The sequence below is a fragment of the Microtus pennsylvanicus genome, chromosome 9 (genome assembly GCF_037038515.1).
Source record: "Microtus pennsylvanicus isolate mMicPen1 chromosome 9, mMicPen1.hap1, whole genome shotgun sequence".
In the NCBI taxonomy this organism is placed as follows: domain Eukaryota; kingdom Metazoa; phylum Chordata; class Mammalia; order Rodentia; family Cricetidae; genus Microtus; species Microtus pennsylvanicus.
Window position 1 is genome coordinate 6,999,580 of NC_134587.1, and position 13,131 is coordinate 7,012,710.

At 42.9% G+C, this 13,131-nt stretch overlaps 2 protein-coding genes across 4 annotated transcripts in view; one reads left to right on the top strand and one right to left on the bottom strand.

Moving 5' to 3' along the window:
* On the bottom strand, positions 1 to 8,518 carry Pjvk (pejvakin). Of its 2 annotated transcripts, XM_075984800.1 has the most exons (7): positions 8,291 to 8,518; positions 6,229 to 6,296; positions 5,317 to 5,512; positions 4,420 to 4,561; positions 1,953 to 2,070; positions 504 to 602; positions 1 to 307 (listed from the first exon to the last, which is right to left on the bottom strand). In XM_075984800.1, the coding sequence occupies exons 4-7, from the start codon at positions 4,489 to 4,491 to the stop codon at positions 15 to 17; spliced, it is 582 nt and encodes a 193-aa protein (XP_075840915.1). In that variant the 5' UTR covers positions 4,492 to 4,561; positions 5,317 to 5,512; positions 6,229 to 6,296; positions 8,291 to 8,518; the 3' UTR covers positions 1 to 14. The 2 variants fall into 2 exon arrangements, with proteins under 2 accessions (XP_075840915.1, XP_075840914.1); XM_075984799.1 differs by lacking the exon at positions 8,291 to 8,518 and having other exon boundaries at positions 6,229 to 6,538.
* The window catches only part of Prkra (protein activator of interferon induced protein kinase EIF2AK2), a 20,575-nt gene continuing 15,850 nt past the window's right edge, over positions 8,407 to 13,131 (top strand). The window contains exons 1-2 of one of the 2 annotated variants that reach the window (XM_075984801.1): positions 8,407 to 8,891; positions 9,392 to 9,561. In XM_075984801.1, coding sequence (XP_075840916.1) covers positions 8,827 to 8,891; positions 9,392 to 9,561 — 235 coding nt within the window. In that variant the 5' untranslated portion in view covers positions 8,407 to 8,826. The remainder of the gene's footprint in view (positions 8,892 to 9,391; positions 9,562 to 13,131) is intronic. The other variant, XM_075984802.1, reaches the window with a different exon arrangement.

Consider the following 13,131-nt stretch of genomic DNA (forward strand, 5'->3'; position numbering starts at 1 on the left):
ACTCCTTTTTCCTTTTATTTCATTCTTTTGTGCCAAATATCAAAACAAGGGACCGCATGGAGCCTCACGTACTTCACCCCATCCACAGAGCACTGGAAGCAACCGTAAACCGTCTCCCGCTTCAAGTTCCCCATTCCACAGAGTATGCAGGGCCCTTTGGGAATGTTGTGGTTTAGTAAGTTCACCCGGATGTGAGTCCCCTCCTTGAGGGAAATGTCAGTCATGCTAAGGGGTTTGTCATAGTAGTCGGCAAAGAGATCGTCCAGGTAAAGCTGGGAGCGAGAGATGGCATCCATCACTCTCCTATCTGCAAAACAGAACCCAGAAACGTGTTAGAAGTCCAAACAGCCACGCAGCCCAAGCTGTGTTGATAAGGGTATCAATCCAAACCATCCATCAGGAAATAACTGGGCTTTAAACGTGTTAACTGGCGGGTGAATGAGTAGCAGCCTCATATCCTGACACAGAAGGAAAGCCTTCATAAAGCCCTTCGGCAGACGTACTTCTTTCGAAGAGGATGTTCCTCAGTCTGTAGAGCATGGCAAAGGTGGTCGTTTCTTCCCTTTCAAACCCTCCTTTTGACACTGATGTGACACAAAGGTCTACAAAACAATTGGACATGTTGTTATAATTACATAATAGTTGAGTATTTCATGGAGGATATGAATTCCCATGCATGCAGTTCATTGGGTTTTCTCTTAATAAAGCTAAACTTTACACATTTGCAAGTACAAAATGTAGAGATTAGAATAGTACAGTGACGTGCCTCCAGCTCGCCCTGTACCCAGCCTGTCTGGCACGGGCCTTGTGTATCCTTTAGACGTTCTGTATGCACAGACTTAACGTATGTTTCTAGAAACAATTCCCTAGCATACATAGTTGGTTAAAATATCTCTCAGAGACCATTGTGTGCCCAGAGCCACCCCTACTCCCATCATGGTTTGTCCTCCTCTGTGTGCTCATGGGATGGACCGCTACTGGGTCCCCTAAGGATGTTCCCAATGTTTTGTTTTAGAAACTAAAGACCCTGTTTGTTCCTCTATTGCTGTACATTATGTCTCAGTATACCTAGAGCATAACTTCCTGGAAATAAAAAGCCAGACATGGTGTGCATAGAGAGATTACATTTTGATGAATGACATTCTATATTCCTCTCTACAATGTAGTCAATATAACCGTAAAAACCAAACAGCTGCAGGGCTCAATGTTGAGTTTACTTAGAATGTAGTTTCATTTCTAGGTTTCCTAAGCCTCCTTCCCCAGGACTACAGAAACTAACAAAGAAGGTCTAATTACCGTAACTAGGGGCTCCCTTGCCTGGTCCTTTTGGGGCTATATCTGGTCTTGTTATGACTCAGTGAACTAACTTTAAAGTCCCCTGAGATGTAGAAAGCCAGGTGAGCTGTACTGATCTACCACACAAGATGATGATTGTAGAGGAAGTACTAAATTCTAGAGTGTTTCTTTATTATCTTAAGGGAATATGAAGCTAAAAAATTATGTCTAGACAGGTACAAATAAATTGATTGATTATTAATGAATTAATATCACCCATTTGGGCACCAGACACCTTACTGTCTTCAGATTCCTTATTTACCACTGCAACAGCTACCTATTAGACCTATTAGAAGTCATTACTGACCTTCCCGTGAAAGCTAAGGCATATTTTGTCAATGGACCTTGTTTTATTCCTAACCTATAGTTGTAAGTGGGGTAGTATGGGGTCTGCACTACGAAGCACAAAAGAGGTGCTGGGAAATTAGAGGGGGGTGATTTCCCAGCTATTCCACCCTAGCATATGAAGGCATAGTGCTTCTATAATCATGAAAACGAGAGGGGAGACAGAGAAGGAAGGAAGGGGGAAGGGAGAGAGGCAGGAGGGAGAGATTCATTCCTATTACATTCTCCCTAAAACTATCGTCACAGGAGCTCCCGGCAGAGCTTTTACTCACCAAAGGCACCATCCAAGTAAATGAAGAGTTCGAAAACACTGAACGCTATCGTTGTGTGTGCTGGGAAAACAATAGCCTTTTCCCTTCCTTTGGGATTCTGTTCATCCATAAAATGAAACTGCAGCAAAAAGATAAATAACGTTATTACAGAGCATAGCAGGGCAGGGTAGCTTGTCGGAGAGACAAACTTTGCATAATCCCACCCAAAACAAAACACAACCACCTACCTAAGTAAAGCACCGCCCTGCCTCAGTTAAACCTTATGGTGGACTCCCATGCATGATCTACGCCAGCGACCTTTTAGCTTCCTGACTTTAGGGTTGAAGTCAGTTTCTTACAGTAAACCCTTTTCTTTGAGCCTTACCCATCTGCTTCAGAAGCCCCACAGCTGCAGGCAGCTTTCCCAGCCCCCAAATGACCATCATCGAGTCAGCATTTCAGCTTGTGCCCCTCAAATGACCGATGCTAACCAGAATTTGAATATAGATTCTGGACAGAACCCTCATAATGTAGTGATGGATATGAGATGGCACCTCTTATTCTTCTTTTAAAAAATATTTATTTATTTATTATGTATACAGTATTCTATCTGTGTGTATGCCTGTAGGCCAGAAGAGGGCACTAGACCTCATTACAGATGGTTGTGAGCCACCATGTGGTTGCTGGGAATTGAACTCAGGACCTTTGGAAGAGCAGACAATGCTCTTAACCACTGAGCCATCTCCCCAGCCCTGGCACCCCTCATTCTTGAGATGTGTTGGTCATCGCACATAGATTATGTGTAATATGTTAAACTGCAGCTGGAGAGGGTTGAAAAGATGACCATTGAGTCCTCTATGACTATGAGAAGGGCCAGCCTGTCCCATAGATTCTCCTCACTATGCCACCTCCCTCGTGATGGAATCACAGACACACACTCTAACACTTAGCTTTCCTCCGGTTGCCACGGGTCACATTCAGATCCTCACGCTTACACAACAGTACTTTATAGACAGAGCCCTAGCACATCCCACTTCAAAGTAAAGTGGTATACAAGATCATGAATTTCATAATGGTGTGTGTACATGTGTGTGTATGTGTGTGCATTGTGTGTTTATGTGTGTACATGTGTGTACATGTGTGTATGTGTGTGTTTGTGTGTGTACATGTGTGTGTACTTGTGTGTGTACATGTGTGTGTATGTGAGTGTTTGTGTGTGTACATGTGTGTGAATGCACTTTAATTTGTCCTCTGCCACTGCCCTCCCCTTCCCACCTTCGTACTAGTCTCCACGCCCTTCCTTCTGCATTCAGGTCACACGTATTTCCTCCTGTCCCCAATCTCTCCCTCCCCTTTCATGGTCTTCTTTCCAGTTTCATGCCCTGTATACAAACACATGCACATATGCACGCACACACACATACACACTTAAAGCTCAATTCTACATATATGAGAAAATATGCAATATTTGCCTTTCTGAGTCTGGCTTATTTCTCTTGACAATTTTCAGTTCCATCTATTTTCCTGTAAATATCATAAATTCATTTTCTTTACTATAGAACAAAATGTCATCTAACAATTGGCTTTAACCCTATCAAATCATTACTAGGTGTCATTGGTTGGTAAGAATAAGCAATATAAATTCCTAATTTTTAAAATTTTCTAAAGATTTATTTATTTTTATTTTATGTGTATGTGTGCCTGCATCCGATCCCTTGGAACTGGAGTTACAACCACTTGTAAGCCACCAGGAGGGTGCAAGTAACCAAATCTAAGTTCTCTCAAGGCAGCCAGTTCTCTTGACTTTCTGTTTTCTAGCCATCTCTCCAGCCCTGTCTTCTAGTTTTTAACTTTTAAAAGGATTGACACAATATGAAGCATCTTTGGTTATTGATGATGTTAATTAGAAAAAAACCTACTTTGACAGAAAATCTAAATTCAGGCAGATACGGGCACTTGCCACAGCTCCCGGGCACCTGGGCTTGCTCACTGTGACACACATACGGAAGAAGAAAACTGAGCCCCACAATTTGTTCTCTGACATCATCAACATGTGCACTGTGGTGTGTGCATGCTCGCACACACGGAGAGCATTAAATAAATAAATAAATAAATTAATTAATTAATGCAAAAAAAATGTTGAAAACTCAGCTTTTAAAATTCAGTATAAATTGCATTACTTAAAAGCAAAATCAAAGACTATAATATCTGGACTTACTTTTTTGTTCTTAATACAACACTCGAGTACTATTTAATTGGAGGAACTCCAGTATATACATAAATTCACAAGGATTAGTTGTCTGTTTGTATTGTGTTACACAGGTTTAGAACCCAAGTTGCCTTGTCTGGTCTTCTTATTCTGAAGCCCAACCACTCTGAGGCTCTTTGTTTCCTGCCTCTGACGAAAGGCAGAAACCCTTTATGAGTAACTTTTTAAAGACTCCACAGTACCTCCGCAGTTAGCTAGTGCCCCCCGAATGTGTTTTACCCGCATGGCTTCCCCTCGAATGCCAGCATGCACAGACAGGGAGCACTGGCGTGTGGTTCTGATGCTCTCCATGACCACGCACAGCACGGCTTTCCTGCTGCTCCTTGATTGGCGGATCAAACTGTGGTCAAAGTTTATTTTTCTAGAATAAAATGAAAAAGGTATGCGCACAAAATACTTTACCATGTGATCACACAGAAACGAAGGCACATGTTGTGGTATCTGTGGTCCAACCCAACTATGTGCTAGTCAAGGCAGGCATAACACAAATCAGAAAATATAAATCACTTCACTCAATTGCCTCTCCCTTCAGTGGTTTTCTTGTTTTAGAAAATGGAGGCATGGCCTTAGTTTTGTAGAACCGGGGTACTGAACCCTGGGCTTTGTGCATACTAGGCCAGTGTTCTATCAGTGAGCCGCCTCCCAGCTACCCACCACCTCTTTATTTAGACAGATCCTCAATAATTTGCTTAAGGTGAACTTGAACTCACAATGTAGCCCAAACAGGCTTTGAACTTGTGATTCTCCTGTCTCACTCTCCCAAGAGTCTAGGATTACTGGCCTGTGCAACTTCACCTGAATATCCTAGTTCTATAGAATGCTCTATCCTGTCTAGAGTCTTCTGGAAGCACAGTTTGCATTATTTCAATTTAATAATTTAGCAAATTGTGCAGAACCATAGTGATGTTCTGTGAAAGAACTGAAAATGTATATCAAATGATTTTTGATTTGGTTGGGGTACTAATCAGCTGCTAAGATGGAGTCTTCCAAATGAATAAAAAATATAAATTAACTTGTAAAATATGACTCAAATGTTTTAAGCATTCTTTGCTTTGGATTTGATATAGTTAATCATTTAATGAAAATACTGCAGTATATCGGGAACTTTGTACTGACCGTGCGGTAATTTCCTTGAGTAATGTTGACACCTCCACTTCATGTTTGGTTACTACACCAAAGGAAGCTTTGACCGCAATGGAATCGGATCCAGTAACATTAATCCCAACGTCATTCACGATATGGTTGTTTCGCCTCCCATAGAGGGAAACATCTGACTCATCTTCATAATTCAGTAACTGATAAGATGAAATACCTTAGGAGAAGGAACTTGATATGTTGTGAACGTCTCAAATTCGTACATTATCATTCTAACATGACTGAAAAAAACTCTTTTGCCCAAATGTTAATTAGACAGTATTTCCAACATCACGAAAAGTAGCATTTCAGGCAATTTTACTACAAAAAAATAACAGTGTACTTAAACAAACTCAAATTCTCTGTTCAGATAACAGAATATATCTACAGCAATCAAGATCCCTCAGGGAGCTGAAATGAAAACAAGTGTCTATAACCGATGACTGGACATCATGACTATTTTATAATCTAGTTTTAAAAACAGAGTTCAGGGTTGGGGAACGGCTCAGCTGGTAAAGAGCGTGCTTACAGGCATGAGGATCTGAGCCTAATCCCCCAGGACCCACATTTTAAAAACTGCATTTACCTATCTAAATGATGACTTTCACTTATTGATCATGTGAAATGGGTAAGACCAGATAATACCTGGTATTATTCAGGACAGAATACATCATTTCCTTGCTGTGTTTAGTTTAAAACATCTGATAGCTGATTTTAAAAATCAGGCAACAAGATCAAGACTTAAGCATTATTCATCTTAATGATGCTACTACCACATAAAGGCTGATTTTAGTCATAACACGTGTATTATTAGTATAATTAATCTATACGACCTCCGTTGGGCTATTACTGCTATAGCCCCATGGAGAGTCACGCTGGAGCATTTAAACTTACCGGCCGAGATGTCTCGGTCTCCTATGAGAATATCTTTAAGTGTGAAGGGCGTCGAGGTAAATTTGTGTCTAGGAAACAGAAAACACCGCTTCTTTTTCACCACCAGACTCAGGGGTTGGTACTTGTCAGCTTCACTGAGGCTCGGAACAGGCACTAATCTCCCTCCGTCTCCAACTTGCTTAACAAAGCTCTTGGTAGCAGCGGCAAACATAGTACTATCAAGACGTCATCGACTACGACACTCAAGCAACGAACCCATTTTTGAAGAGGAAAACCAGTCGCCAAACTTCACCTTCTGTGGTGTTAAATCCAATTGCGCAGACTGAAACTCTAAAGCATGCTCTCACCAGGTCCTTTACCGGTGTGCAGTCCACAACACTGCTCCCTTCACGAACTCCGGTCATGAATAATAGAAAGCGCTGTAAAAGGATGCGCTAAAAACGAGTCTAAGTGGGAATGGCCGTCTACAGCTACAGTACACAGAAACGAATTCAAACATACTACCAGTGTCCTTGAGGAGACCACAGTTGGGAGTGCTCTGCCACCAGCAATGAACCAGCTGGCAAGGAGGCTACGAGTCCTGCCGGAAAGGGATTGTGTCCCCTGTAGATGTCAGGCCTGGATACCATCTACAGGAGACACTATCCAAGGGGAATTCCTTCACGAGGCCAGCAGGAGCATTTTGGCAACAGAAAAGCACCTTTGAATCCTCACAGGATACAGATCATTACATGAGCATTTCTCTACTCTGGGATTTAGCATGCTTATAAAACTATATGTTTAATACCACATATCAACTCACAGGATATAGAGGAACGATCGTAAGCGGCTCTCTATAGAACTCTGAAGGCTTTCAGTTACAAATTCCATTACATATCAAAAACTACTATGGAAGTCTCTTACTTTGAAACTGATGGCTCAAACCACATCACCTGATAGGGTTCTGCTGCGTTTACCTCCTTTTTTTTTTTTGCTTATTCCTCTCCCAATTATTTAGCCTATAGAAATAGTTATATAAAGTTTTGGCTTGTTTTCAAGGAGTTTTGTGGACCCATTAAAATAAAATTCTGGGGGAAAAAAACCTATATTGAGATATTTTATGGTCATAAGTGGTTGACATATTTTGAAAGTGGTCCTTACAAAAACCTCATCAACACATCAGTGTAATAGTATTATTGGGTAGTGCCCTAATATGCAGAAATAAAGGAAGGGGCAGCAGAATTCAATCTGATTCGATTCTGGATATTTTTACTTGCATCCAAGTGTTTGGGCTTCCATGCAACCAAAACCAAATTCCATCTCAAAACGAATTACTTTGGTACGCCGACCCAAAAATTTTCCTTTTAAAATAACTTTTAGCAGCCTGTTCATGAGAGCACTTCTAGAATTCAATTCCAGAGCATCAAGTAAGCTCTGGAGCCATTGTGCAAAGCAGTTCACAAACCTGTCTGACACACCCACAACACACTCTGAAGGTGGAGCATCCCAGATTAAAGCCAACACTCTCCACTGCACAAGTCACTGGACACTGCTCTAAATATCCTTGCTGTGCCTTCCACCTCTCTAGTCCCCGGTCTCTAGTCTCATTGTGGCTTCTGCAGCCTCCTAAAGCAGTGGTTCTCAACCTGTGGGTCGCAACCCTTTTGGGGGTAGCCTACCAGATCTCCTGCCTATCAGATCTTTACATTATGGTTCATAACAGTAGCAAAATTATAGTTATAAAGTAGCAACGAAATAGCTTCATGGTTGGGGGTCACCACACCATGAGGAACTGTATTAAAGGGTCGCAGCATTAGGAAAGTTGAGAAGCACTGTTCTTAAAGCCTTCAGGTCACAGGAGCCGGCCAGGCAGAAGAGGTGTCCAGGCATCTAGTACTCTAAAACTAGCCCACCCGGATAGCCTACTGCTCCTTTAGCCGACACTCTCGCGTCTCAAAATGCGGGATTTTCTTCGCAATTTTGCATTCAGAATTTTCGAGCCTTCCTTAAAGTAGCCCAACCCTTAGCTTTCTCCCTTGCTGCTCAGACCTGCTGGCTCTCGGCCTACTACAAGCTTTCTCACCGGAAAGGAAAGGGCCTCCCTCTAAGGACAAAGGACTGAGCCTCTGCGTCACTAAAGGCGGGAGGGGAAAACCTAGGGAACAGAAGCGGGGCGCAGGCAGAAACTGGGAAGATCCGGGACTGGCAGAGAGGGCGGGACCTGGGGCCAGGCGCTGAGAAGCTCAGGGAACCCAACCAGAGCGCAAACCGTAGCTGGAAGGGCAGGGACTCGCAGAGAGGGAATCGGAAAGGCGCCTAGGACAGCAGCAGAGAAAAAAACAAAACAAAACAAAACAGTACAAGAGAGGGGCGGAGCATGGCAGAGGGGGGCGTGGCCGAGAGGCCCGGCAGAAAGGGGGTGTGGCCGGCTCTTCCGCGCCGAAGCCCCGCCTCTCCCCCCTCTCCGCCTGTCCGTCTTCTGGAAAGAGGCAAGCTGCTTTCGGAGGGGGAGCCAGGCAACAGGGCAGGCAAGCTCCTCTCGAGATCTGGCCGACGTGCAGAGGGAGGACCCAGATCCCCATTACTCTCGATCGCTGTGCCCAGCCGTCCCTTCTCGCCATGTCCCACAGCAGGCATCGCACCGAGGCCCCGCCGCTGGAGCGCGAGGACAGCGGGACCTTCAGGTCAGCCCTGGGCCGTCGAGGCCGCAGGCCCAAGACAGGGGTGGGCAGCGGGGCCGGGGCGGGGAGCCGGCTGTAGGGCTGCATTCTGGGTAAAGCTTCCTCCTTCCCGAGGCTCGGCGCTGGGCCCGCCCTTCGGGCCCGGGATCTGTCGCGCGCCCCGCCCCTCCGGCGACTATAGGTTCTGGAGGCTATGATCAGGGGTGCTGCACAGACCCGGGTATAGGCTTGATCTAGCCTGCAACTCCCGAGCCCACTCGGTTTCCTTCAGCATCCCTCCCACTGTGCTCAAGTTCTCACTATACCGATCTCTCTACCCTCGTCTATGGGCTGTAGTGCCCAGACGCAGGTGTGCCCAGGCCTTGCCACTGATCCTGGCAACTGGGGGGCGCCTTGGAGCTTTCTAGTCACCGTTTGTGGCTGTCAAAACTGACAAGTGGATGCTCTTTGGTTCCCTTTCAGTTTTGTCGTTCAAAGCGTCCATTTTTCTGGTTTTTTTGCAGTTTGGGCAAGATGATAACAGCCAAGCCTGGGAAAACACCGATTCAGGTATTGCACGAATACGGCATGAAGACCAAGAACATCCCAGTTTATGAATGTGAAAGATCCGATGTGCAAATACACGTGCCCACTTTCACCTTCAGAGTAACCGTTGGTGACATAACTTGCACAGGTCTGTATGCAGCTAACCGCCATGACCATGTGGATTGGCGGTCCCGACTTTGTGTTGCTTTTTAGTTAGGAAAAGTACCCTCCCCCTTTACTAAGACACCTCTGGGAGCAGACGACAGACTCCAGCATCAAGTTCTCTTGTTTTCTCCCTAATTTTTGTCTCCCTAAGATGTAAAAAAAGCTCAGAAACTCAGAAGGTTTCCAAGCATCCAGCACATCTCTTCCTATACCGAGGGAGCCTGCTAAAGTTCCTCTTAAGAATTAGAAGCTGGAAATGTCCTTGGGGTTGTCATAACTAGGTCAGTAGATACCTTTCAAAGTGACAAATACAGATACTAGTAGGCACGACCTCAGAATTTTCTGAGTTTCTTCCTTCATGGACCCATCTGGAACTTTGAATTCTTGGTACCACTCTTGAGTCTGTCTATGACATATGGGGAAGGCAGAGACTCCTATACTGTATCCCTCTCCACTGTATTGCACAGTAGCCTCTCGTTCTTGATACCACACAGGTATTTTGTCTAAGATTGTTTCTCCTTTTCACTCATGAAGGAGGAAGTTCAGAGCCATATTTCCAAGGTCACAGAGCAATAATGTTCTATAGTTCAGATTCAGATCTTCTTTCAGCCTGAGCCTGAGAAAATGGCAACCAGAGCTGACATTTGTAAATGTGGACATCGTTTTCCTATATACTTATTTACTTGAAAGCATTAAAAATGTTGAATAATTTAATTTGTAAATATACAAAGAAAAAATTTAGGAAAAGCTAAAGTTTCACTGTCTATTGGAACTTTAGTCTGAATGTATCATGTATTTGTTTCTGGGAGTCTGGGGTTGCCTCTAATCATTGAAGCCGCTTCAAGAAATTAAGGCTCCTTTTATTTGTGTGTGTGGGGGGGGCAGATGGATTGTAGGTATAGGCTAGAACATTTCTTATAGAAATCCATAAGGTTAGATTTAGTTGTTACTTTAGCTGGCCATTTTTCAAATATTTAAGCATGTTCAAGAAAAAAAATAGCCATTTTCCCCTTTGATGCATTTTAGGTTAGAGATGAGCAATTTATTTCAACCATCCTGCCTTCGATCTCTTCTGCCCTGCCTTCCTATGGTAACCTATCAGCCTTCACAGCTTCGGTGATTATCTAAAGACTAATAGTTCTGAGTTCTAGTACTTCGGCTAGGTACAGAACAGTCCATCTACCTGCCTGTGTGCTTTCAAGGTATCTTTGCTTGGGTTGCAGCGATAGAGACTCTAACTAAGACAGTTGTCTTCCTTATTCTAGCCTATCCCCCTTCCCTGTGGTTCTTGGCTCTATTTTGTCATAGAAACCTTTCTGCTGCAGTGTTCTAATCCTTGGCTCTCCCAATCCTCAGATCTTCCAGTCCTAGGCTCTCCCAGTCCACAGCTCTCCCTCACTTCACTGGCTTTGGCTTGTCTTAGTCTATATAGTTCTCCCTTCCCCCATGAAAACTTCGTGAGTGTCTCCAAGAGTAGTTAAACTGCTAATTTTTTCCTTTTTGATTTTTATATGGTTTCTGGTGGGAGCTCAAGCTGGCCCTTAATTCCCAATCCTCCTGCCTCTCAGCCTTCTGAACAGGTGGTACTGGATGGTCACACCTGGCAAGCTGCTGATCTCGTGTGCCTCCTTATAGCTTACACTGAGGCTTACAGCATGCCCTTTGTATTTCTGGTATCTGTTAACATACATGTGGCTGTCAATCCTAGAGAAGAAGAGATTCTGTTCAGCCAGTGTCTGTTTTAGTAGATGAGGGAGTATAGGACTCTGTGTCCTCTGATACTTGAGGGTCATACTTGAAAGCATTCTCCATGAGTTTGGGGATTTGAACTCAGAAGGAAAAGACGGACTTCACCATTTACCTCATGTGATGGCTGAAATGAAGAGTTAAGTCTTCCAACGTCCTCCCCTTGTCTACCCATGTTAGCTTTTACCTATTGTGTGGAAGGCTTGTGACGTAAGCTTCGCCTTCTGTATGTTGACCCTTCTCTACTGCGCGTGATGTGTAATCCTGCCTGCTTAGCTAGAACAGGGACTGTCAGTGACTTCCTTAAAGAAAACTTGCTGCAGAAGAACCTCTCTGTCTGGGAAAAAGGAAGAATTGTAGTGACTCTTTTTTGTTCCACCAGTCAGCTCCCAGATCATGACACGAAGACTTATTTATTATTAATTATGAAAGCTCAACCTTAACTTAAGCTTGTCCCACTAGCTCTTAAACTTAAATTAACCCATTTATTTTAACCTACGGTCTGTTGCTTGGCTCAGTTACCTGTAATCTGTACAATGTCTGACTCCTTTAGAGTCCCATTGATGTCGTCTCTCATACGCCTAGATTCATCTCCTGCTTTCTTCCTCTCTGCCCAGAAGTCCTGCCTGTACCTCCTGCCTAGCTATTGGCCATTCAGCTTTTTATTATACCCATCACAGCAATACATTTTCACACAGTATACAAATATCCCACAATACAGTAAAACTATATACAATAAGAACAGTTATCAGGTAAGAATTGCATTCAAAATATCCAGTCCATTTGTATTTGGCATATTTGGAGAAAATACTCTATTATCTAATCTATCTTAGTAAATGCAAAGTTTTATACTTAAACCATTTTCTATCATAACTTGTATTACCATCCTAAAAATATCTTTTTAGACCCCAAAATATCTTAGACTTAAATAACTTAAAATAACTTAAACTTTCATTCTCTCAACCTTATAAACTTTATATCTTTTATGTAAGTTTTTTTTAATTTGGTAATAAGAAAAACTATAAAACTATAACTACCTAGTCTTTAACTCCATCAAAGATCTGAGAAGGATATAACAGGAAGTGTAGAGCAAGTAACTTCCAAAATTATAGAAATAACAGAGTTATCTGGCTACCTGGGCAGTCACCCAAGGTTCCTCTGTAACATTGGGGCATCCATCTTAGGCCGATGAGCCTAGAATATCTGACAGACTTTTCTGCAAAGCAGGAATTTTGAAGGACTATCCTACTCTGTCTTGGCACATTTCAACAGTCACTTTCTTTTATGTCCTGCTTGCCCAGTGTGGACAGCATACTGTCAGCAGTCAAGGCAAGGGCCTAACTTTATCTTATGGCTAGCCCAAATGGCTAGCTTTGTCACATTGAAAGCAAACTCCATATGGGGGTTATTTGGTGCCCATCATCCTTTTTTGAAGTAAATTGATGCTTCTAGGAACAGACATGGTTCACTGTCATGAAAAGCCTTATGTTATTAAAACATTTAAAATTCCATATTTCTGCAAGCCTGTGAAGTATTTGAATACCATCTATCCATTTTAAATATATCTCTGTTTGATCTTGAAAATATACCTAACATGACTATAAGTTTGATTGTTACAGATGATGAGCTATTAACCTGTTTTTCTTTATTATCCTTAATAACTTTCAAGGACTAGAACTTTACATTTGTTCTTGAGATGCATGGGTATAATACCTTAAATAAGAGTAGAAAATATAGAGGTTATTTTTGTTGTATCAATATACAAAAATCCACATCAATGTAAAATACTTGAGACTAGTGGTTGTTC

What these genes read in the sequence shown, in the direction of transcription:
- Pjvk (XM_075984799.1), bottom strand. Translation starts at nt 6,439, where the DNA reads ATGTTTGCCGCTGCTACCAAGAGCTTTGTTAAGCAAGTTGGAGACGGA. An exon ending in TTACTTGGATGGTGCCTTTG is followed by an intron (nt 603 to 1,952) that starts GTGAGTAAAAGC and finishes ATTGTTTTGTAG; the next exon opens with ACCTTTGTGTCACATCAGTG. An exon ending in GAACATCCTCTTCGAAAGAA is followed by an intron (nt 308 to 503) that starts GTACGTCTGCCG and finishes TCTGTTTTGCAG; the next exon opens with ATAGGAGAGTGATGGATGCC.